The sequence below is a fragment of the Camelus dromedarius genome, chromosome 16, assembly GCF_036321535.1.
Source record: "Camelus dromedarius isolate mCamDro1 chromosome 16, mCamDro1.pat, whole genome shotgun sequence".
NCBI lineage: Eukaryota > Metazoa > Chordata > Mammalia > Artiodactyla > Camelidae > Camelus > Camelus dromedarius.
Window position 1 is genome coordinate 41,791,164 of NC_087451.1, and position 24,273 is coordinate 41,815,436.

General features: G+C 43.4%; 2 protein-coding genes across 3 annotated transcripts in view; one reads left to right on the forward strand and one right to left on the reverse strand.

Moving 5' to 3' along the window:
• NSF (N-ethylmaleimide sensitive factor, vesicle fusing ATPase) overlaps window positions 1–11,855 on the forward strand; it is a 131,130-nt gene extending 119,275 nt beyond the window's left edge. The window contains exons 18-21 of one of the 2 annotated variants that reach the window (XM_031468780.2): window positions 6,825–6,959; window positions 8,052–8,165; window positions 11,163–11,218; window positions 11,677–11,855. In XM_031468780.2, the coding sequence (XP_031324640.1) occupies window positions 6,825–6,959; window positions 8,052–8,165; window positions 11,163–11,218; window positions 11,677–11,722 (351 nt within the window). In that variant the 3' untranslated portion in view covers window positions 11,723–11,855. Of the gene's footprint in view, window positions 1–4,432; window positions 4,466–6,824; window positions 6,960–8,051; window positions 8,166–11,162; window positions 11,219–11,676 lie in introns of those variants that run through there. The other variant, XM_064495708.1, reaches the window with a different exon arrangement.
• Window positions 11,856–18,142: 6,287 nt separating this feature from the next.
• The window catches only part of WNT3 (Wnt family member 3), a 45,188-nt gene continuing 39,057 nt past the window's right edge, over window positions 18,143–24,273 (reverse strand). Inside the window, exons 3-5 of the mRNA XM_010981758.3 lie at window positions 23,429–23,694; window positions 22,359–22,846; window positions 18,143–18,780 (exon numbers count right to left, since the gene is read on the reverse strand). Coding sequence (XP_010980060.1) covers window positions 22,367–22,846; window positions 23,429–23,694 — 746 coding nt within the window. The 3' untranslated portion in view covers window positions 18,143–18,780; window positions 22,359–22,366. The remainder of the gene's footprint in view (window positions 18,781–22,358; window positions 22,847–23,428; window positions 23,695–24,273) is intronic.

Consider the following 24,273-nt stretch of genomic DNA (forward strand, 5'->3'; position numbering starts at 1 on the left):
TGCAATGCTAGCCCAGGATACATCAGTAAAACCAGGGAGACACAAATGTCCTCACGAGGGAATACCCGCAATAAATAGAAGAAAGTAAAGGAGTAAATGATTACAGTATATAGTATGTTAAAAGGTGATCCATACTGTGGGGGAAAGCAGGATAAAGGGAGACAAGGAAGGGGGGTTGTAGTTTTAAATAGGGGTTGGGGCATGTGGAGGCCTCATGACTCTCCAGCCAAGCCCCGACTCTGAGACATCCATGTGGATGGATGTATAAGGGAAGAGCATTCTAGGCAGAGGGACCATCAGAGCGTCTTCCTTGTGCCAGGCGTGCTGTGCTGAGAAAGGGCAAGGACAGAGATGAATAAAACATGGCCCCTGCTGCCAGGGAGTTGACAGACTAGAAACAAGATGCAAACTTGAACATAAATGCAATGGTTAAGTTGTACATGCTCTACAATAGGTAGAATTTTTAAAAATCTGCATTGAATAATAACTAAGTAAAAATGAGCCATTGCTCCCATTTCAAGAATGAAGCTAGGATAAGTGACGGACTGAGGCATCTTGTACCAGGAAGCTTCGCACCCTCTGCCCTGAGCTAATTTCTCCCTCAGAAGTCACTGCCTCCTGCCCAGGCCCCTCGCTGTCACCTGCTGCCAAGACTCCTCTGAGGGGTTTTTGATGTTTAGCTTCCGGCCTCGTCTTGGCCTCACCGCAACCCTGGTTAAGCTGAAGATTGGAGCCCCCATCTCCCCTAACGCAGAGCGGGCCTTGGCCCTCTGGGAGAAGGCGCTCAGTCTCTGTACCATCACCGCCAGCACCCTGTGTTGCTGGGAAGAGCGGAGTTCTCGGGTACCCACAACACCCACTTGCCCCCTCAGCCCAACGTCATGGATTTCTGGCATCCCAGGCCAAGGACGATTTTTCAGATTCCTCTCAAGACCATGGTTCAAGCTCCCACTTCCTTTCATTCCTGCCTCCTCTGACAGTGACGGCAAAGCCTCCGCCCCCGAGCATTCTTCACCTCCTGCTTTGCTCTGACAGGTAGGTAGGATTCCTAATCCCATTTTTATGGCTGAGGAGGAGGCAGGTTCCAAGTTCAGTAATCTCGCCCAAGTCGCCCAGCTGTGGACAATGGCGCCTGGGCTATCAGTGGACAGGACGGCCAAGTGCCATGAGCAGGTGGAGAGGTGAGGGCCTTCCGGGCACCTCCGCTGAGAGCGCATCTTTTCTCATTGCCCGCCCCACTGCCCAGGTCATCTCAGTTCTTCCTCCTCCAGCACTTTCTTTACTTTTCTGCTGCTTTTTATATGAAATCTCCTTCCTCAGTTTAGCTTTCTGAGTCTTCCTTTTATGGCTGCCTCCTCTCCATCTCTCTAAAAAGACTTCGTTCTCAGCCCCTAGTGCTCTGGCTCAGTGGCCCCCATCACCCACAGAGGAACTGGGAGCATTGGAGACCCGTCCCTTCTCCTCCAGGGCTGCCTCCTTGTCAGCGTCCCTACTGTACTACAGAAATTTTCCTCCATGACCCCATGCTGACGAAGCTGTCCCTGTGTGCCGTGTCCCCTCAGCCGTTCTTCCTCTGTATTTGCTGCTGTGTTACTTGCTAGTTGTCCCTGAACATTTATTTGCAGCTAAATTGTACTCACCTTGGAGGCACAAACCAAATCTTATAATTCCACAAATACCTGAACAGAGTCAATTCTGGTTAATGGTCTGATCCACTAATCTCTTTTATCTTTTACTTACCAGGCCTATAAATTCTAGATTCTAAAAAATTTCACTTTTGTGTACAAAACCCTCAAATGCTGACAATCAGAAAATAAAGTTTAAGGCCCCCAGCACACAGCAGTTTTGAGTTACACTTTCAAACTCACTTCTTAATCCATTTCAGGGTTTCCAATTGTTCACAGTTAATTCTTCTCACCAAGGGTGTATTGCCCTGGCTCAGCATTGAATGATATGGAAAGAATTGGCCTTTCTTTACTGCATAACTGACTTTACTTTTGTCTGCAGGTTAAAATCAGCCCTTCCATTTCACTGCAGTATTATATTGGTGGCATTTTTATTTAAGGGGGGAAAAAAAGCTTTCTTCCACACGAACTTTTGTTACAAATCAGTTTATTGGGGCCAATCAATGGGCAGGACCTATGAAAGGGTGTGGATTATCTGGTTAGTCCTTTGTGCGGCAAAAGGCTTAGGTACTGCTAAGTACTTGGCTCATTCTTCATCATGTAAAGAAGTGTTTTTTTGAAGGATCAACACCTGACTGAGCCCTGCCTTTTTCATGGTAATGTTTTCACCTGAGTTGCTTCTTATGGTGCTGAGAATTAGTTAACTAATACTTGTTTAACCTTGGAACAATGTTTATCATAATCCGATTGGCAGATAGTCATTTTATTTAGGCCTTTTCTTTATTGCCTCAGGACTAGAAAATCTCAGTAAAGAGTACGCTGGGAACAGTTTTTTTCTAAATAAGTTATCGCTCTGCTTTTTTTTCCTTTCCATCAAGGGGCATGTTTTGTTGCTACAGACTCAGACTCATCGCCACACGCTAGCAAGGTAGATTTCCCCTCTTGGGTTGAGCTCTGCTTTTATTTTTAAAGCTGGCCTTCCCATTTCATGCTGCTGGCCGCTTTTCCTCCAAAATGTTCTCCAATGTGTTTTATTATATTAATTTATTCAGAGCTGTTTTTTTCATGATAAAGCTTCTTCATGGGTATTACCACTTATTAATACACAAAATGACCCAGCACAATTTAATTATTTAGTAATGTTTTTCAGTGTTTTCTTAAAGATGAGCTTTACGAGTCAAGGCCTGAGCTTGCCTGGGTCGTGACCTCTCTGCAGTGTTTGCAGTCTTGTTAAACAAGAAGAAAAGCAAAACATAAATTAGTGTCTCTATTATAAGTTGCTCTGCATTTCCCAGTCTTTCAACACTCCAAAGAGCATAGTCACTGGTAACGTAAGAGAAAGTTGCACTAGGAAAATGGCAGTTCCAGCTTTCTGGAATGAATAAGAAGCCATTCTTCTCGGGCCAGTGTTGTCCTCTGTAAGAGAGGAGCAAGATGAGGGAGTTTGACGTATGGACCATGGAATGTTAAAAACCTAAGGGAAAAAGCAAAGTAACAGTTACCTTTCATTGTAGTGAAGATGTACCAGGCTGTGTGGCCTTTGGCATCTGTGAACCGTAAGGGATGTGTTCCCAAGTTTACAACTAGAATTCTGTGTTGAAAAGTAGTTTGAGTGTAAAAGCACCATTTTTCTGTTACATAGTAGAAGTTTGTATGTCTTTACGTGTTTGTAATTACCCCCAGCACCCTCGTTTTTATTTTCTGTATTGTGCCTTTGGACTTATCTGTTTCTGCTCCTTCTGGCTAGAATGTCCTTCTTCATCTCCTAATGAACCCACTCCTTAAGACTCAGTTCAGGTATCATTTCCATAAAAAAAGATGTTTCTCTGCCACATGTTTCTTCCCTCTACCATGACATCCTGTGCGTGATGCCCCTACCTTTCCATATTGTATGGTAAGGATCTCTTTTGTATCAGTCTATATACAAGGTCTATTCCACATTCACCTAGGAGCTTGGTAAAGATCTGTTGACAATGTGTTTGATTTTTAGCTAGTTGTTTTCTTGAATAATAACAATAATTACCCTTTAATCTATATACATCATAAGTATACTTTTTTTAAAATTTATTTTATTTTTTTGGTGGGGTGTGTAGTTAGGTTTACTTATTTATCTTTAGAGGAGGTACTGGGGATCAAACCCAGGACCTTGTGTATGCTAAGCATGTGCTCTACCATTTGAACTGTACCCTTCCCTACAGAAGTACTTCTATCTCATAATCTTTGCACAGCCATTTGATATTCCAATGGCTAATTATACCAGAAGGCCTCAGCTTTGTTTCTTTGGTAGGCTTTTGTTTATGTTGGTGCATCATCCATTCTTGGCACAGTAGATGGACAAAAACAATGAGTAAGACTGAAAAGGCTAGCATTCCTTAGTAGTAATAGTGGTATAATATTTACAAAACCCAAATGAAAATGGTTTTGGCATCTAATCCCTGATATCTTAAAATCTTTTCCTGCATTTAATTTTTACATAATAATTTTGTATTTCCTCATCTACTTTAATGTCCTGAGTTTCTAAGATCTGTGAGTAGGTTTAATGATTGTATTAAAGGCTTATCTGTGCCACGAGTGTATATCTTAAATCTAGAGACATAGTTTAAAATGTATTCCTCTTCCATTTTCCAAGTAAACATTTTTTAAATGTGATTTTCTTCATGAAAAAAAAAAGCAGTATACAATTTTGGATTCTAGATCTGGTTTCCATTCCTGGCTCCATCATTTATTAGTTATTAATCCTTGAACAAATTAATTAAATCTGTAGCTTTATTAGTAAAATAGAGATAATACTAATGTTTAATTCTCAGGATTATAATGGACACTAAATGAAAGATTGATCTAAAGAGGTGCCACACTGCAAACAAGAGTAAATGACAGTCTCCTTATTGAGTGGTGAGATACCGAGCTGCTTTCCCCATTGACTCCCATGTAGTATGCTGGAAATCAGGCTGTATAGCCTTCAGGAAGGAGACTGGAAGACTCTTCTCTGGGAAAAATGTACACATCCTGATCTTTGAGGGACCCCCCAGTAATCAGCCACATCTTATCTGATCACCCTATCATGAAGCCCTCAGACCCAGAGCTCCCAGTCATTAGTTTAACTCTTAAATACGAACAGTCATCCAGTGACACTTGAGGAAAGCCACCAGTGAACAAATAGGAGAAAAGGAACCCAGAGGAAACAAAGGCAAAGCAGAGAAAAGAAGACGTTTTTAAAAATCTGCAGTATTCACAGAGATCCAAAATAAGGTAGCATCCGTGAAGTATAATAGGATGTAATTCAAAAAGGAAACATTCAAAAGAAAGAGCTCTTAGAAATAAAAGAAATTATAGAAAGGACTTAATTTAAAAATTGGAAGATAAAGTTGATACTAACCCCCAAAAAAGTATTAGAAAGAAATAAAAACCAGAAACAAAAAGAAAGAAAAAGGAAAAAAATGAGTAGACCAGTATACAACTAATGATGTTCAGGGTGGGGGTGGGGGAAGAAAATGAATGGAAAGAAATCTCAAAAAATAATCCAAGATATTTCCTGGAACTAAATGATTGGAGTTTCCAGTTTAGAAAGAATCCATCTGGTACCAGCAAAACGAGTAAAGAAAGACCTCAAAGTACATACCTTTGAAATTACAGAGCATAGAGATAAAGAAAAGAGTCCTTTAAATTTTTGCTTTTTTTTAAGTTAGAAACAGTAAGTCAGAAAATCAGAATAATACCAGTCTTCTAGTCAGCAACACTGAAAATTAAACGACAGTAGAACAATGCCTTCAAAATTCTGAGGGGAAAATTATTTCTAACCTTGTTCTCTATACCTAGCCCAACGATCAAGTGTAGAGTGTACAATATGAAGGGTGGAATAGAGGCATTTCTAGACATTCAAGGTCTTAAAATTTTTACCTCCTGTACACCCTTTCTCAGGAAGCTTTTGTAGTATATGTACCATGGAAAAGAGGAAATAAATGAAGAAAAGGAAGGCTAGAATACTGGCCTCTAACGAGAGAGGAAGGTTCTAGAGCTAACAGTTGTGCAACAGCCCATCTAGAGAACAGTCAGTTCAGACTGAGCTCTGAGAACACAGGACTGCAGGAGGGAATGTTTAAGAACAAACACCCAAAACTTTAAAATCCCCTAACATGTCTGAACGTATTGAAAGGATGTCCGTGGTTGTATTTGTTTGGGGTTGAACGTGTGATAGGTACCTGGTAATCTAAGCAAAGGGGGGAAGTGGCCATTATTGACTCCAATAAAAACAAAACGTTGCCCAAGAAAGGAAATTTAAAAATACACTACATGGCTTAGCCGTAAATCATATTTATATAATCACAATAAATACTGAATATAGATTTACCCAAATGCTGTGAAATAACTATATTGGAAGGATGAGGGAAGGGACATGTTGGGGGTGGGGGCTAGTGCAAAATTAATATTGTCTCCATCTTCTACAATAGGAATTCAGTAATATTTAAAGCTGAAAAGAAAAATCTAAAAATAATAGTGTGACATTTTATTTAAAGATGAAGTAAATGTAAGAAAACTAGGAGAGTTGAAAATGGTTGCCTTTGGAGAGAGGGAATCCAGAACGGTGGCCTAAGCCTGGTGTAGGTTTTAAACATTTTTTGTGTATTTTAGGCTTAAAAATTAAAATGAAATTTTAAAATTTTAAATGAAACAATTGTGTAAAGCACTTAGCACCATGCCTTTCACAGTTAACTATTGCATACATATAAGCTATTATTATTACCCTACTCCTTCTAAAAAGCAAAATAAAGTCCTGCTAAGTGGGTGTTGGGGACTTTCCATTCATTCATTTTTTTTTTTCCCCAATCATACATATACTGTGTTGGCTGTGAAAAATGAATGACAAACATATACTAAGGTATCTTTCTATTTAGTTTGTGTGTCTTCCTGATTTACTAATCCGTTAGTTTATTGATGTGGGTGAGGAGAAAGAGCAGCTGCCTCTTTCTGAATCATGTTCTGAGAAAAGTATTGCTCTGAAGAATCACGTTGTTGATAATTTTTTTAGATTTTCAAGAGGAAAATCTGAATTTTCTTCCTTTTTTGCATTTCTGTGACTAAATAACTAGAAATTATTCAGGCTTACTCTAGTTTCCTAATCAGGAATAACAATAATTCCTAATCAGGAACAATAATATAATAATCATCCTATGTGTTTTAACATTTTCTCCCTGTGATCAGGGTCGCAAGCTTCTCATCATTGGGACCACTAGCCGCAAAGATGTCCTCCAGGAGATGGAAATGCTTAACGCTTTCAGCACCACCATCCATGTGCCCAACATTGCCACAGGAGAGCAGCTGCTGGAGGCTTTGGAGGTGAGAATCAGTCAGTAGATTACACACTGTTTCAAAAGAATGGAGTCGGGGCTGGAAATAATGCTAAAGGGCGCCCACAGACATTGCACTGAATGTTTAAGTTTCTATGTTAACCTAGGACATGGAACCTGAGATACACCTCCAATCATTTTCAGGAATTAGGGGAAGAAGAGAGGCATGTGAGAGTGAAGTAATTTCTCATTCCTTGGTGTATGCAGCATACAGATGGCCAGGAATGAATTACTTTGTTCCTAGCCTGAGTAATGCATTTAAATTGCCTGGACCAGAAACCTGGAATGGGCGAAAGGGAGTAAAGTAATCAATACATAGAAAATTCAGTTATTCATAGTAGCATTCAGCCCATTACTTGCATTTAGTAAATTGGAACAATGATTAAAACCTTAGACATTTCAAAAAAGCTGCAGAAGTTAAAGGAACTCCTTTATTAACAAGTTCATAATATGGAAAATTTTTTTTTGAGGATGACAGAGTCTTTAATTTTAAAATATATATATCCTTTTAAACTTTTGATTAATATCAAAGTGCATGAATGACTTGATGAGCTCTGTTAGAAAATATTATCTAGTGACTTGTTCAGCAGTAAAAGAGTCAGGAAGGCTTCTTAAAATCTTCAAGACCCATGCAATTGGGGCATACTCCCATCAAAATAGAAATTACTCACATGATAAATGTCTCCAGGTTACCTGTTTGAGCAGTTTTTGTGCCGGGGTTGGGTAAGAGAATTATATTTAGTCTGCTTTGACACATACAGATTATTCCTAGAAAGGAATGTTAAAAATTTTAACTGATATTTATTATGGATTAGAGCTATTTTTCCCCCAGCAAATGTATCTCTAAATTACAATGAAGGTCCATAAGAAAACAGGGTTTAGGATACCAGTTTTCATTTTCGTAATTGCACCTAATGGATTCAGGAAAGTCACGTTGGATTTTAAAACTTGAGAGAATCCCATCAGCTTGAACCAGTCAGGTAGTTCTTATCACTGTTCTTTTAAGGGTGAATGTGAGAATTAACTAATGTTGTTGATGCACTTATAGAAGTACTTTTGTTATTTTTATTTTTTTTTTTAGCTATTGGGCAACTTTAAGGACAAGGAACGCACCACAATTGCACAGCAAGTCAAAGGGAGGAAGGTCTGGATAGGAATCAAGAAGTTACTAATGTTGATCGAGATGTCCCTACAGGTAAGATGCTTCCTTCGCCATATGATCCAGACATAGAAGCTTCATGATATGTACTAAGAGGTTTTATTATTTCCTCTCACTAAGGTTTAAGTTAGAATTCTCTCATATTATTTCCAAACTCAAGTTGGTATTAATAGCCTCCTTCTGAGATTAGTCAGTAACTTATTTGGTACTTTTCTTTCCCACTACTTAAAAGTCAAAAATAGAAGAAAAGATTATAAAGTTACCTTAAGTTTTAATTTAGGGAGTCACTAGATCTTAGAACTAGAAAGGACTTGAAAGAATAATTGTTCTGTTGCTCCCTCATGTTGGAGGTGAGGGTATTGAGTGTCCCACAGGTTGTCAGTGAGCTATCCAAGGTCACGGCCAGTCATCGATGGAGGGGGCAATGGCATTGTCCATCAGAGATCAGGAAGCTACTGCACAGACACCAAAAGGGGCCTGAGAGGCTCTTTCAAGGGACAGAGTAATTGAGCTGCACTGATTAGACTTAGGCTCTGTGTACTTTCCTCGGCTGGGCTCCTAGAACGTTCGTCAAACTACTGTAGGATTGAAGCGTCCAGGATCACATAGAAAATTAAGCCCCAGACTACTGCCTGGGCAAAAAATGAAACTTCTTTGGGACTTTCTCACATCTACTGGCAACCTACCTTTCTTCTCTTGGAACTCCACCCCTCCATGTGCCCATTTCTTTCTGTCCTTATCTGACATACTAGTTAGATTATATGTGTGCTTCTTCCAAGCTCTATGAGTTCGGGGACCTTGGCTCTCACTTACTACTAAATCCGCAGCCCCACAGCAAGGCACAAAGTAGGACACTCAGTAAACTTCTGTTGAATGAATCTCTCCCGGGTCCTAGTGGGGCTGACTGCATTCTAAGCATTGTGTATTACTGCTCAGGCCTGCTGCTCAGTCAGTGTGAGCTGTGGGTAGCAGATGTGAAATTTAAGTTTCACAGTTACTTCTGAAATAGTTCCTTGGACCAATAACAAATTGGAATCACAAAGCAAATGCTTTTTAATCTTTGCTGGTAAATTTATTTTAAAATAAAATTGTGGCTTTCGAAACTTAAAGTTTAATTTACTGAACCTTCAGCTGGACAATTTTTAAGCCAATTTTTTATTTTTCATTACGAGTAGTAAATTAAAGTTACAGACTAATCACTTTGCTTAGGATTATACTTGGTAAAGGTGCATACACAGATGTATTGGCTCTTTCCTTGGAAAAGATAAATCTGTCAGCTCGTCAGCTCTACTCTTCATTTTTTAAGTTTCAGGTTAATTTTTTTTTCAATAATTGCACAGAAGAAACTATGTGGGTTTTTCTCCCCAGTCCCTACCCCTTCCTCTTCCTTTGATGCCTGCAGGTCAGTGAGCAAGTTACTGCCTCTTCTGTGTGAGGGAGAAAGTGAGAGTGGGGCACTCAGGCTTAATCTTCAGCTACTGACACTTCTTAGGCCTCTGAGTTTGAACCCCTTCATGTCAAATGGATTTCGTGCAGCTGAGTGAATTCTCTTTAGATCTGCCTTAGAGAGACCGAGCCTAAGTGAAGAGGCATGTAGTTGAGCAGAATATAAGTCATGTTACCTCTCTGTTCACCATACACAATTCTGTTAAAACTTGCACAGTGCAAGGATCTGCTCTGACTGGATGTCACCTGAGGGAATAAAGTCATTTATCTAGATTACTTTTTTCCTCCCTTTCTCTTGACTTTTAATTCCATAGCTACAGGCAAGTCAGTAAGTCGTTGCTCACACATATTAAATATATTTAATGGGCAAAGACCTGCAAGTGCTGACTACAACGAAGCTCCAGCCAGTCCCATTTTTTTTTTTAAGAACTTGACAATTGATTCATATGTAATTCTATTCCCAAAGAGGAAAAATGTTTCTCTTGTTAGCTATTCACACTTTTTCTTAGTCCTTTGTAGTCTGACCTCTTAACTTTGATACATTTGAAACTTCTGTTCAATGTTTTTCTGGGATAGAAAAGAAGAAATCTTTAAAAAAAAAAAAAAAAAGAAAGAAAGAAAGAAAGAAAAGTGGTTGGAGGGGGAATCCAATTGCACATTTACCCACAGCTGCACTAAGCATTTGAAAGCTATTCCTGAAGGGCAGGGAGTTCCCTCTTGGGAAACAGACTCCTGCCCTGGAACATTTTTTAAAAGTTAGGTGTGTTTCTTGCAATAAAAATTCATGTTAAGGAATTAAAGACCTTTTCAGTGATCAGTTTTTAGATAACTTCACATCGCTGGTGGACCAATGAGAATAAAATATAATTAAACAAGTTAGTAGAAATATGAATGTGAAATGAAAATGAATAGGTTAATTAATAGTAACAACCTGAACCTACAACCTGAACCAAAACTCCCCCATCCTTTCTTAGACTCATGATGCTGTTCTCGGTCACAGGAGAGAGACCTGGATTATCCAGAGAGCATATCAGTGGAGACAGCTCCACTCTTCATCTTTTTAGTTTCAGCATTTTTTTCCCTTAATTGCAAAGAAGAAACTATGCAAGGGAGATGAGACCAAGGCTAAGAGAAGCTAACGTGTCAGTCATACAGTTAATAAGCTATTTTCAGTTGTTTAATCAGCATTAATTGGTTTCTTCCATTTTGGTCTCACTTTTGTGGCTTTCAGTGCCATTTGCGCCCCATCAGTGGCCACCTCTGGTCTCACACTTGGTGCCTCAGTGCTGCCTCCCCACAGCCCTGGCTAAGGGAGCGCTTGGCCGAGGCAGCCGTGGAAGACCACCTGGGTCACTTGGAACCTCGTGCACAGGGATTCTCTGCTAGGAAATCCCATTCACTTCTCTCGAGTGACATAGTCTGCTTTGCTGTGTATCAGAATACTGGTCAAGGAGCAGTAACACATTTCTGTGACTCAGCAGAGCTCTAAGGAAGTAGAAAACTGAGCATTTTCTTGGCATGAAGTTAAGTGCATAGTTATTAGGGGCACCATTAACTTGTCTTCTTTATTTCTTCTGATGTATGTAGATGGATCCTGAATACCGTGTGAGAAAATTCTTGGCCCTTTTAAGAGAAGAAGGAGCGTAAGTACATACGACACTTAAAACTGTCAACCAGACTTACCACCCTCTTAATCCACGTGCCTATTCTAAGAGTTGCTGTACAGTGCATATGAATTTGAATTCTCAACCTCTCTTGGACAACTTTGTTTCCATTTATTAGAGTTCTTCACTGTGTTGTAGGTCTGAGAGACCAAGCAAGGAAATGGGTTGTACTGTTGGTTTGCTCTCCCTGTCCTGCTTCGCAAAACTTCCTTGTCACAATGCAGGAAAAAGCTCGATGGTACATATTTATTGGAACCTGCTTTTAAATGCATGGAGCTGTGACCTTTTTCTTTTGTGAAATGCTCATCTAATAGCAAATGCATAGTGAAAAATATAGAAAAACCATTAAGAAGCTTTCAGTGTGATTTTGCGATGAACAGCTGTTTGCAGACCCTCATCTATTTTTTGTTTGTTTGTTTTGGGTATTTCTTTTACAGTAGCCCCCTCGACTTTGAAAATGAAATATTTTCAAACACAAAGTGACCAAGGTGAAGATGGCCTGGGATCTTCACTCAACTTACTCAAGATACTGGACAAAGTGAAATGTTCCCTACCTTCAACACATGCTCACTCTGCATGATTAGTGCAATAAAACTCCCTTCCTTGTGCTTATTGAGATATTCTGTTGTTTTGTGGAAGGTATGAATTTGCTTCAGAATGCTGTGCCCACCTTTCCATGCAAGCCGATTCCTTCCTCCTCAGTCTTTAAATGTGGGAGACATACTGTACCTGTGAACACTACACATTCTAAGCTCCCTACCACCACCACCACCACCCAGAAACTCTCAATAAATGTAATGATGTTGCAAAACAACACTTGGCCTATTAGAAGGGAGACTTTCTACATGTAAACCAGGAGCAGTGCATAGAGGTATGGGTTCAAGGGGACTGTTTTACAACTTCCCTGTGCTAACACTAAAGGTCATTGGATATCTGGTTAAAGGTTCTCCCAGAAAGTTGGTTTTCTTTGCCTGAAGAAAGGGCTCTGAATCTGTAAGATGCTGTTCTCATTTTCAGAGATGTTTCCAAATTGCAATCAGGAAATCTTTCTTAATAGATAGTCAGATTATTACTGTGTTGGGTGTGACATCCCCTTAATGTAAGTAATTTGCTCTGTGGTAAGATATGCTAATCATTACCACTTGGTGGATGTTGTTAAAAACTTGTGAAAGATATGTATGGAAAAAGCATACACCCCGAAACAGAAGGGAGTCATTACAGTCATTTACAACCTTCCCAGCACTAATTAGTGTCCAACTCTAAATGGGTCAATCCCTTAGTATAATATTAAAGGCCTATTAGTATCACCACTTTTCTTTTTTCCTTAGCTTAATGACTTACTTAGAATGTATCCTTCATTTATTTTAAATTATCTGTACTATGTAACATCTAAATAAAACACTATTTTTCCTGAAAAAATAGACCACTTTCTAGCCGTCTCCCGTCAGCCCTTCAGTATCCATTCCAATGCATTGAACACATTTCCTTTACCCTCCACACGCTTCTTCCAAAGGGAAGGAGAACAGTGGTTTGTCTTACAGCTGAGTTAGAAGAAACTGAATCAGGTCATCCATCGTATTTGGTGATGAGACTTGTGGAACATGCCAGTCTCTCCCCATTGCTGCTTAACATTCAAGGACAAGCAGCCAGAAGCCCCCGAAGGTACTTAACACTGCCTGTCAGGCTTGTTGCCGCAGTGGTACTCGGCTGTAGTTCAGTCATCCATCCCTGTGATAGCAGGTAAATTATCTCCAGATCTTGCTATCTGTATATTCTTGGTAGACTTGTATGGTCATATCTACTTTCTTTTGGGTTTTCATCCCTAGCTTATTTTGTGGCTTTTTTTTTAAGTGGATTGTATTGTGAGATTCTGTGATTCCTGGTGGCCAGTATCCTGGATTTCCTAATCTGTTTTAGATCTTGCCTCTTTTTCTCTTCCCATGAAAGGAACAACATTGTATTAACTTATGTCTCTTGTTAAATGAGGTTAATGTCTTTGTGTTTTATCCAAAACTATATTGAAAAATATAAATATTATATTGTTTAATGGAAATGAAGGAATGCAATAAAGAATACATATACTTGAAAACATTCTGTAGACCAATATTTTGTATAAAACAGCATATGTAACTGATATGAATGTATGAAGAAGGAGGGCTCAGAAAGTCCCCTCCTAGTTTTGTTGTAAGGAGTAAGGAGGTGGATGATTTTTAGTGTAAGGAGATGGATGATTTTTATTTTAAAATCTCTGATTTTAATTATTTAGAAAATATAGTTATGGGAGGAGTTATAGTTATAGAGCTTTACTTAGCATGCAGAACGTCCTGGGTTTAATCTCCAGTACCTCCATTAATTAAGTAACTAAATTAATTAATTAAAATTATCTCCCCCTCCAAAAAAAAAGAAAATATTAATTTAATTAATTTAAAAGAAAAACAGATCAGTAGCATATTTTATAAAGTTAATGTACAACAGAAATCTTTATACTTATTTTATTTACTTCACCTTATTAAAAAACTCAAGTGTACCAGAGCCACAAATGGGTTAGCAATAAACCAGAAAGGAAAATTGTTTCTCAAGTAGAATCATTCCTTCCTATGATGCACACAAACCAAGGGACTCCAACACTCTCAGTGAGGTTTCTTCCCCATTTTGCATGTTTCTGAGCTATTAGATCTTTTAGGCTAAAACCTGATCCTTAGAGTTGGCTTAGGTTAGGATTAAAGGCTACCTAGAAAATCAGCAAGGCTCTGTGAGAGAGGTCAAGTGTAGAGCTCCTCTGACAGCAGGGTCCATTGGTTCCCCAGATGTCCACACCTTCCTGGCAGGACCCTTAGGTTACCCTGGTCCCTGCATAGCCTTGAGAAGGTAGAGTCTTTCTGTTTGTTTTTGTTTAGGGGGAGAGAGGTAATTAGGTTTATTTATCTATTTTTGGAGGAGGTACTGGGGATTGAACACAGGACCTTGTGGGTCCTAAGCATGCGCTCTACCACTGAGCTACACCCTCCCCAAAAGAAGGTAGTGTCTTGAAGCTATCCCACAGCTCTTCAACGCCTGTGCTGGTCAGAGAGTGTTCAGGATTACAACAGGGCCTGGTGATAAAGCAAGGGAGACAGTCCACTAGCCGCTGCCTTAGATTTCTTCTATGGAACTGTTAACAGGCTATTTTTTGTCAGAAGATGTAATTAAAATCTCAAAAAAAAAGTTATTTTATCCTTTCTAAATTTGTATAACTTCACCAAAACACTTTTTTTTTTAGTATAACAGAAAAACTGGATAATAGTGGTTAAACCTGAAATATGTTTTGCTCTAAGGCTGTCTTTTCATATCCTAAAAATTACAGTGAACAGCCTCCCTTTTAAGTTTCAGCAACAAGTCACGAAGTAGATTCAAGTGTGTATAGTAATCAAATCCTGGTAAACAGACTGTTGAAGCACTGAGTCAGCTATAAACAACCAGCCTGGCCCAAACACAGAAGGTAAAAGCAAGATTTCATTTTCCTTGCCTGGCAACTTGATCCATAAGCCTCTTCAAAGAGGTGATGGGGAAAGGTGTGTATGAGAGTTCAAAAAAGCATGTAAATTTCAGAAATTATTGCAAAATGATCCAAAGTTTCTCATCGGCTGGCAAGCAGTGCCGAGACTGGGTCCTGGAGCTGGGCCCACAGAGGGCGTGTGCTGAGCAGACATGGTGACATTAAGATGCAGGAGATGGCGCCTGTGATCGGCAGGAATCCCAAGGAGTGGAGACAATTTGCAAGGAGGACTCAGGTTTGAAATTTTCCCAGCGTACAGTCTCCACAGAGCTGACTCTGTCACACCATGTTGGGAGTATGCGATTAATGGTAAGATAATTTTTTGCCTCCTAGAAAGTTCTCTGTTGAGCTAGGAGAACCGATGACACTGTAGCAGCCATGATTTTGCTGAAATAAATTCACCTGTGTGTGAATGTGTGGGTCAGCTGTGCACATCCGCACATGAGCCCACCCCCAGGCCCGGCACAGACACACCTAGATACGCTCGCCACCACCATCATCGTTCCCCTCACTTTGCTTCTTCCTTTCGCCTCTGTTTGTACCTTATCCTTGAACTCCCTCTCACACTTTCCTTCCCTTCTTTCTTCATAAAATAGTACTGCTTTGAAAGATAGCTTCTCATATTGTCTCTTTTCTTTCTTTTGGATTTTTTTTTGGATCTTTTTAGATGTTTATTAGTATTTATGCTTATGAAGAAACTAAATGTTTAAGCACTGCTATAAACTGTATTCTCTTTAATCATAGAATATAATTAATCATAGAAAGGCTTACAAACGGCCTTGTGGAGTATGAATAGGGACCATTTAAATATTTGGCAATTTTATAGGTTAAGAAAAAGTACCCAAAATACTGGGGTAGAATGGTGTCAGCTTTATGTAAAACTGAAGTACAGAGACAAGCAGCTCCGTGAGACGTGGAGGTCTGTGTCCTATTCACATCCAATTTATTATTTAGGTACTAAATAAAGACACGTCACGGGCAAAGTAAAGTTTGTGAACGTCTAGTAGCCATCCCTCATCTCAGGTTAGAGCACAGGCAGCCCAGCTGTACCACACAGGGCAGACCACCCTAGTTTTCTGTTAGTTCTTCTCTGAAGTGAGATGAATGTACTTATCCCTAATAAAGGTAAATTGGAAGAAAGAGAAAGGAAGAGAAAACATTTAGCTGTGTCAAACTCAAGGTGACATTTTATGGGTAGGTCTGAAGACCAAAGGATTGTCGTCATAAAACTGAATTATAGCATCTCGTCGTTGAAAAGGCATCACCTATAAGCTTCAGGTGAGTCCTTCTGAAGCACCAGTCCAAGGAGAGATGCCCTTCCCTAGAGCGTGCCCACTGGTGGGTCTGTGTTGCCCAAACCAATCTAAAACTTCAAATGACACCTGTTCCAGACAACCCAGGTGTGCTCAGGGCACACCACTGCTTCTTTCCGACCAACCTATCCCTTCCGTAGCTTAGCTCTCAAGAGGAGCTGGCAGGGGAGAGCTGTTTCCAGTCAAGTCTCATTTTTAGTAGAGAAAATCCTATTTTCCCAATAAATGAACTTGAAAACATGGGTTAGAAAGGGATTGAGTCAGTGGCCAACCCTGTGGTCTGCTGGCCTTGAACCATATCTTTGAGTGTCTGTGACAATTAATTTGTGCATTTGAAGTGCTGGAGTCTATGAAGTGAATTACTGCCCAAACTGCTTATTTCTAAAACTGGAAATTCTTTGTTAGAAGCTGATTTATAATAAAGTAAGCCTGTAAGAAAGTCCTTTAGTAATCAGACCTACTGTCCATGACATCTCAGATGATCTTGCTTAATCTGGGCCACTAAATTTCAGAGGGAAAGTGGAGGCTCCCACATTCAGAATCTGATATTCTTGACCTCCTGAGCATTAACCTGGAAACTCCACACACTGTACAATGTATCCATTTTAAGTTTGTTTACCTTGTCTTTAATGACTTAACAGAAAAAGACTGCATGATGAAATATATTTTCTCCAAATATATATATATATTTATATAATATATAATCTTAGTTAACTCAAAGGTATATACATTGTATAATAAATAATATTTATAAAAAGAGACTTTTTGAATATAAAATCAAAAAGATCAACAACTTCTACAACTTTTTACAAAACTTTGGATACAGCAGGTTGGTAGGAAGTTTCTGTTGGATACTATTACCTGACTACGGCGCAAATAATTACAATGCACTCAATGTACTATTATTAAATAATCACTTATCGGCTACTTGAATATGCCCCAGAAACATGACTTTATCACTCTTAATATAGAATACATAGATATGAAAAGACTGTTTTGAAAATTTGTTTCCACTCTGCTGAAATAATTCTCATATAAAGCAAGCATTATCTGGTTGACATGATTTAAAACTTTTCTAAGGTGAGATGGGGAGGGGCATTTCAGACTCTCTTAGAAGGGATGGGATGTGTATCTTTAGCAGGGCTCGGTGCCAGCAGATTCAAGAGTACAGGCTTGACTTCTAGACAATCGATCGTCTTGGAGAAGCTGCCTGAGCAAGTAGGAAGATCCTTGACCCGGTGTCTTAGGAGAGTGTTAGGTAGACCCGAGAAGGGGAAAGGAAGAAATCACCTTGTTCTATCCTATGCTTCTGCTGCATCTCTTCTTCCTGAATCTCCTCAAGACAGAGCTGTTGGGTTAACTCTTGCCTCTTGCCTCCAGTTTGCGAGCTTCCTCTGAGACACTCCAGAGGACCCAGGTGGATCAAGGAGAACTCAGCTGTGAGATGCTTTACCCAAGGGAGCAAGTGACTGCTTGCCCTAGTTTGAAAACCCAATCCTGATCCTTGGTGACTGCATGGATTGTTGCGGTCAGCATACAGGTGAGGCTGGAAGATCTCTGCATTTCCGTTTCCTCACACAGGCCAAGGAAAGAAAAGGGTGCAGGACGACGTGTTTTTAGTGGAGAGGAAACGAAGGAATCATTTTTATCCTCCCCATCCACTAGTCACAAAATTGGAACTTCAGGACTAGATTGCTACTCTCTCTCTGAGTCCAACTGCTTGACCTGGAGTTGTTTTTAATGGAGAATCTGCAGGTGAGCAGGGCTTGGAGGGACAGAGTGGCCCCTTCTAAAGATACCACGTCTTTCTTTAGGAAGCCATTTGAGCTGGAGAAGGCTTACCCCCAACACATAACCTATTTACAACTTTCACTACAAAAAAAAAAAAAAAAAAAGGTACTGCATTAATGGTGGAAACTGCAGAATGGTAGAAAAAGATTTTGAGATCTGACTGCAGTTCACAAGAGCCTCTCGTGCAGAACAGGGTTACAGAGAAAACGGGACTGAGAAGAACATACAGCTGCTCTTCAAACAGCTTACCAGGTCACCCGGAACTCCTGGTTCTTCAAAACTCAAAACCCGACTCTAACGATTGCCTTGGGCCTCCCTACCACTTTATCCCAGCGAACCCTATGGCTTTTATCAGAATGTGAAAGTCTATCAGATTTGAATGGGAGTAGACAGAGAAAAGGAGACTGCAGGGCTTTGTCCTACTTCCTGACTCCCACCACACAGGCATCTTGGAATGTCACCAGAAGAGGCAGTTGGGAAACAGAAACTTGCCCACGCTGATATCTTCACCACCAGGCAGAGCGCTCACATTAGCCCAGCCTGTTCTGTTGGAGTAGAGGTTGTTTTGTTTTGTTTTGTTTTTTCACTTTTATTTTCTTTAACATGTGCAAAGATAAGCCTCGGGTCTGTTCCTATCAGACCCTAGAGAACTAAACAGAAAGCCCCTTCTTTAAAAACCACACACCATCCAGAGTGGGGTGAGAAACTTAAGATGAGAGAGAGGGAGGGAGGCCTCCCAGGCAGCAGGCGGGTTGGGTCCAGGTAATTTACCACACGTGCATCTGGCAACAGTCCGGATTCCTTGCTGTCTGATGCTGAGGGCTGAGCCCAGCTCTGGGTCCTGCTTCCCATAGGACTTCAGTGAATCTGCCCAGCCACACACTTCACCCGTTCCCAGTGCCCTTTGGAAAGTAAAGAGGAAGAATTAGGAACATAATTGTTTTCCCAGAGATGCTCATAGGCGTGCAAAGATCAGGGGCTGTTGATAGAGGGTCTCAACATCTCTGTCCTCCCTCCTTTACCTGGAGTCTACCACTGAGGAAGGGCATGTGGCCTACAGAGCAGTAGGGCCTTAGTGTCTACACACAGGGATCCAATCCTACCTCCCCACCTCCTAGGTGGGGCTTGGGCAACAGGAAGCCCAGTAGCAGGTATGTAGCCTAGTGTGGAACCTGTCTGGCATAGAGACTGGGAGAAATTGTGCAGATCTAGGGCCCCATTCCCAACTTTGTAGGATCCTGTACACTGTGTTTTTGTATCGAGCGGTCCAAACAGAAGTCTACTGAATTATGAATAATTCCTTCTGCTGGGAGTACCAGTGTCTACATTTTATTCATCCATATATGTATCTACATCTCACAAAGGATTTAAAGCTCAAAGGACTCTCCTGGACATTCCCAATCAACCCTCAGCTAACTCCTTGCAGGGCTGACAGGGCCGGTAGAAGACTCTTCTACAGGGGGAGAAAAAGACTCAGCAAGACTGAAGGGATATGTCCGAAGTCTCACAGCAAGCTGGTGACAGACCCAGGACTCGGGGTCGGCCAGACCACCTGACCCTGTCCAGAGCCATTTCCAGCTTACTGTGCTCACAGCGCTCACAGCATCTGAATAACAAGGAATAAATCTGGTACTCGCAAGGCAGGAAATCAGCGGTTAGCCTGAGACACTGGACAAAATCTGCCAGCAGCGGAAAGAGGTTTTCCCTATGAGGAAGGACCAAGACTCTTAATGGAAAGCCATTTTGACTGGGACTCTCCCTGAGTATGTGGCATCCAGCTCTGAGGCTCCCTTCTCTCTCCTACCTGCACTGTCAAGACAGACAGGGTGGCCAAGAGAAAGGCTAAAGGCTCTGTTCCATGCAGTCCCTGCCAGCCTGTCTTGGACGTTCCCATCTTGCCTACAGGGTGTTGGTGCAGATGAAAGGACAGGGAAGGTGCCTGCAGCTCCAGACCAGCAGCGAGCCGGCGGGAAAGTCGCTCTTGGAGGTCAGTTCCACTTGCCCTGGGAATCTCTGCTGCCTCCTTGGACCCTGCTGCCAGGGCTCTTTGTGTGCATGACCTCTAGTCCATGCAACAATCCTGTAAGGTTGCAGTTCTTATGACCAGATCACAGATGAGAAAACCAGGGCTCAGAAAGGCAAAACAACCTGCCCAATATCACTCAACAGTGTTTGTCAAAAGGGCGCCACATTCTCCACTTGTCCCAGAATGAGGACTTCAGACTGCCCAATACAGTGGGCCTGGGGCCACAATCTACCCAGGCACGGCATCTTGAAACCACATCTATGTAGCGCTCTCCACAAGACTGAGGAAAATGCCACTGCTTGAGAAATGGGGAATGGAAGGCTGATGGAGAGTATTGATTTTTCTTAGGATCAGTTTAAGGCTACAGGCAGGGGACTTTCTAGATACTGAGGGCCAACCCACCTACTTCCCCACTTGGCAAATGGCTTATCTCAGCTGCCCGCTCAGGGGGAAAAGAGGTGTGACACCCTAGAGCCTCCTAGAACCACTGATGGGGCCTGGGCTGCTGCCGCTGTGGCCTCTGCAGGACCCACATACAGGGCTTTCTGAAGGCAGAGACCTGGGCTCAGTGTCCCCGTCTGTGCAATGGGCAGGCTAGACCAATAGTCCTCTGTGCTCTGCTCGGTGTTTATTAGTGTTCTGAAACTCTTGAGTTCCCTTTAGCCTTCTCTCAGAATGGCCAGAGCTTTGTCCTGTTTGACAGTGGGGACACTGTTGCCTCTGGCCAGAGTGGACATCAGGGGAAGGTGGCACTGTAGTTTTCAAACACTCCTTCCACCTGTTATACCCCAGTGAGCTTGGGAGTTCTCTCTTATTCACTGACTTTCCTCCCATCATTTTGCAAAGCGGTGAACTGCCCAAGTGATGACACCATCTCCTTGCACTATGATGCCCTCGTGTCGTGGCTCTCTGATGGCATTTCATACTTTCATGGCCAAGTACTAGATTCAGACCAGCACTTACATCTACTAGCTTGCTTGAAACTCAAAAATTCTGCTGGGATCCCGTCATCACCACTGCTGTACAGATGTGAGGACAGTGGGCTTCCAGCTGGGGAGTGGTGAAGTTGGGACCAGCTTTGTTCTCTTTCCACTCCCCACACTGCTTTTATTCAGATGCCAAGAAAAAGGGCACCTCCTGCTGTCTTCCTGGACTCTGTCCCTGCCAGGACATAACTTGAGCTACACAGAGGTGCTTCCCAGATGGGCTGAGGTGCCGCTCCACCAGAGCTCTCCCCAGCACATCAGGCCCCGCCAAGCTGCAGAGAGGCCACACTCCGCCCCCGGCCCTGCCAGCATAGATGTGCACCCCCCACTCTGAGGTTCCCTGTGTGGAATTGCATCACCAGTGAGGTACTCTCCCCGACACAGCCCCAGCTAGCGATGACCCAGGCAGGCAAGTCTTGCAATGAACCCAGCACTGTCTCTAGTGTTCTCTGATCCTCACGGCACCTCTGGAGAGGATGACCCACAAGGAGACAGGTGTGTGAAGACTGTCCTATTTGAGTTACATGGGTGGTAATGGTGGAAGCTGGACCGGGGCTCGGAACTGATAAACCAAGCTCCTTCCCAGGTCAGAAAAAAGGAAGAAAGAGCACTCTGGCCTTAGAAACCCTCCAGGACTAGGACCACCCCATGCCAAGCTTGACCTATCCTGGGGACCTATAGACCTGAGGGCCAGGCAACAGTGTCTCCCACGCAGGTCACCTCTGAGTAGCTTGGGAACATAATCCACCAGCCTTTGATCCCTTGATTACTCACCACCGTCACTCTGAACTTGACTCCTTCCTCCTCCCCATCACCATCCATAAACTCGGTGAGAGTGCGCCCCGCTCCACCCAGGCTTCAGATCTGTCAGGATATGGGCTTTACACCGCTTCCCCCACCCACCTCCTTGAGAGTGGTAGGAGTTATGCTTGTGCAAAAACCTGCCCTCTCAGTTCAAGGTGGATGCAAAATGACGCTGCCCCAGGGGTACAGGAGACTTTTTGGCCTGCTATTTCAAGTGTTTTAACCCCCTCATTTTACAGTAAGAAACCTGAGGCCCAGAGAAGTGAAAGAACAAGTTCAGAGCAAAGTTGGAACCAGAAGTCAGGTGTCCTAGCTTCCAACCCCACAGTGTCCCTCCTCTGGCCCCACAGATGCTCACTAATGACAGCTAGAAGCCTTGTGAAAAACTGACCTGGCTTCCAGTTTACTAACTTGTATACGAATTTTAATCAATTGCTTGCAGCCTCGTCCGCATACACTCAGATATTATCTGTGCTTTGTGTCATCCAACAAGACACTGCCCAAGGACCCACTGAAGCTTGGGAAATCCTGGCTTCCTACCTTGGTGGTGGAAACTTGTGTGTCCTGGATCGCTCAGACATAGGATGAGGTCGTCAAGAAGAGGAGATGGGCAAACCCAGTTCCCTGCACCAAGGCCCCCAGCCTCCCCACCCGGCCGCCCTACCTGGCTCCCTACTTGCAGGTGTGCACGTCGTAGATGCGGATGCACTCCTGGCAGCTCACATAGCAGCACCAGTGGAAGATGCAGTGGCATTTCTCCTTGCGCTTCTCCGTCCTTGTGTTGTGGCCGCGGCCGCAGCAGAGCAGGTCACAGCCATCGATGCCGTGGGAGGTGACATTGCAAGTCCGGTCCCTGGTGCCAAAGGAGCCCGTCTCGGGGTTGGGCTCGCAAAAGTTGGGGGAGTTCTCGTAGTAGACCAGGTCCCGCTCCGTGGGTGGCTTGAAGAGTGCGTACTTGGCACGGAGGGTCTCCACCCAGCCGCGGGACTCCCGGTGCTTCTCCACCACCATCTCTGAGGCGCTGTCGTACTTGTCCTTGAGGAAGTCACCGATGGCGCGGAAGTCGGGCTGGGCCCACCAGCAGGTCTTGACCTCGCAGCTGCCTGACAGTCCATGGCACTTGCACTTGAGGTGCATGTGGTCCAGGATGGTCTGGGAATAGGAGCAGCAGCTGGTCCCCAGACCCACCCCACCTGGGAGCCTCCCACTCTGCCCCCACCCACTCCCATCCCTGGAGCCTTCTCTATTCCTACCCTAGGCCAGGATGAGAACCAACTGGGGACTGAGGCTCGGACCTAAACAATGGTGATCATTGTTTCCCTCCCCTTCACACCCTAAGCACTGGCAGAAATCACATCCATTTCTCAAAGCCCTGGAAATAAGGATTGTAATTCCTGTTTAACAAATGGGGAAACTGAGGCTGGGAGTTTAAGTGACTTTCCCTAGGTGAAAGAAACAATCATAGGAAGGGATGGGCGCTGAATTCAAAGCCAGGTCCACAAGTCTCACAGCCCTACACAGGAAGCTGAAGTGCACAGGATGGGCTGGTGGGTACCTGCTCCATGGGACACCACACTCCTAGGCTGACGCATCCCTGGGGTGGATTTCAGGTGGGGACCCGGAACAGTCCAAGGAGAAATGAGAAGGAAAGACAGCAGGGAGCCCAGAATGCACAAGGGCCACCGGGAGGGGCAGGGCAGGGGCAGGGTCCGGGTGAGGGCGGCCGCAGCTCACCGTGCGGCCAGCCTCGTTGTTGTGCTTGTTCATAGCCGAGCGGGCATCCGGCCTGTTCTCGCGTGCGTCGGCAAACTCCCGAGACACGAGCACCCCGAAGTCGGCGTCCTCACTGCAGCCGCCCCACTTCCAGCCCTCTCCAGGCGGCCCCTTATGATGCGAATCACAGCCACAGATGGTGGAGGTGCCCTCGGCACAGGAGCGTGTGACAGCAAAGGCCACCCCAGCTGAGGCGATGGCATGCACAAAGGCTGATTCGCGGGTGGCTGTGGGGAGGACGTGGGCAGGCACTGCTCAGGCCGGGTCCTGAGATGCAGCCACTCTGCCTCAACTTCCTCAGCTGAGAAGAAGGGCTCACCAGCCCCAAGGGAAAAGGAAGGAACCAAGATGCCTTTCCCTCTTTTTTCTGGCCCAGCCCTTAGTGGGCTTCCCCACTTTACAGATGAGTAAACTGAGGCCCAGGGCTGCTGGTTAACCCAGGGCTTTAACACCAGCAGACCAGAGCCTGTTAGAAATGGGGGTAGAAATGACAGCTCTGGCAGGTTGCTTAAGAGATAATGTGGCCCTGAGCTGTCATGACCCAGGCCCCCCTGCCCTCCACCTTCCCAACTGGAGACCCTGGGAGGGGCCTGGGCCCTCCTACTCCTGAGAGCGCCTGAGGTCTGTGGGGAGGGAGGTCTGGGAACCTACAGCCTAAACCTACCCAACTCCACCCATGCTCTACCTGGATGCACTTGGGCAGACTCTTTCCTTTTCTGAGCCTCAGTTACCCTCTTCATAAAATGGGTACAATCTCCCTCTGCCACCAGAGTTCCTGACCAAGAGGGCTGTGGTCAGCATCTCAG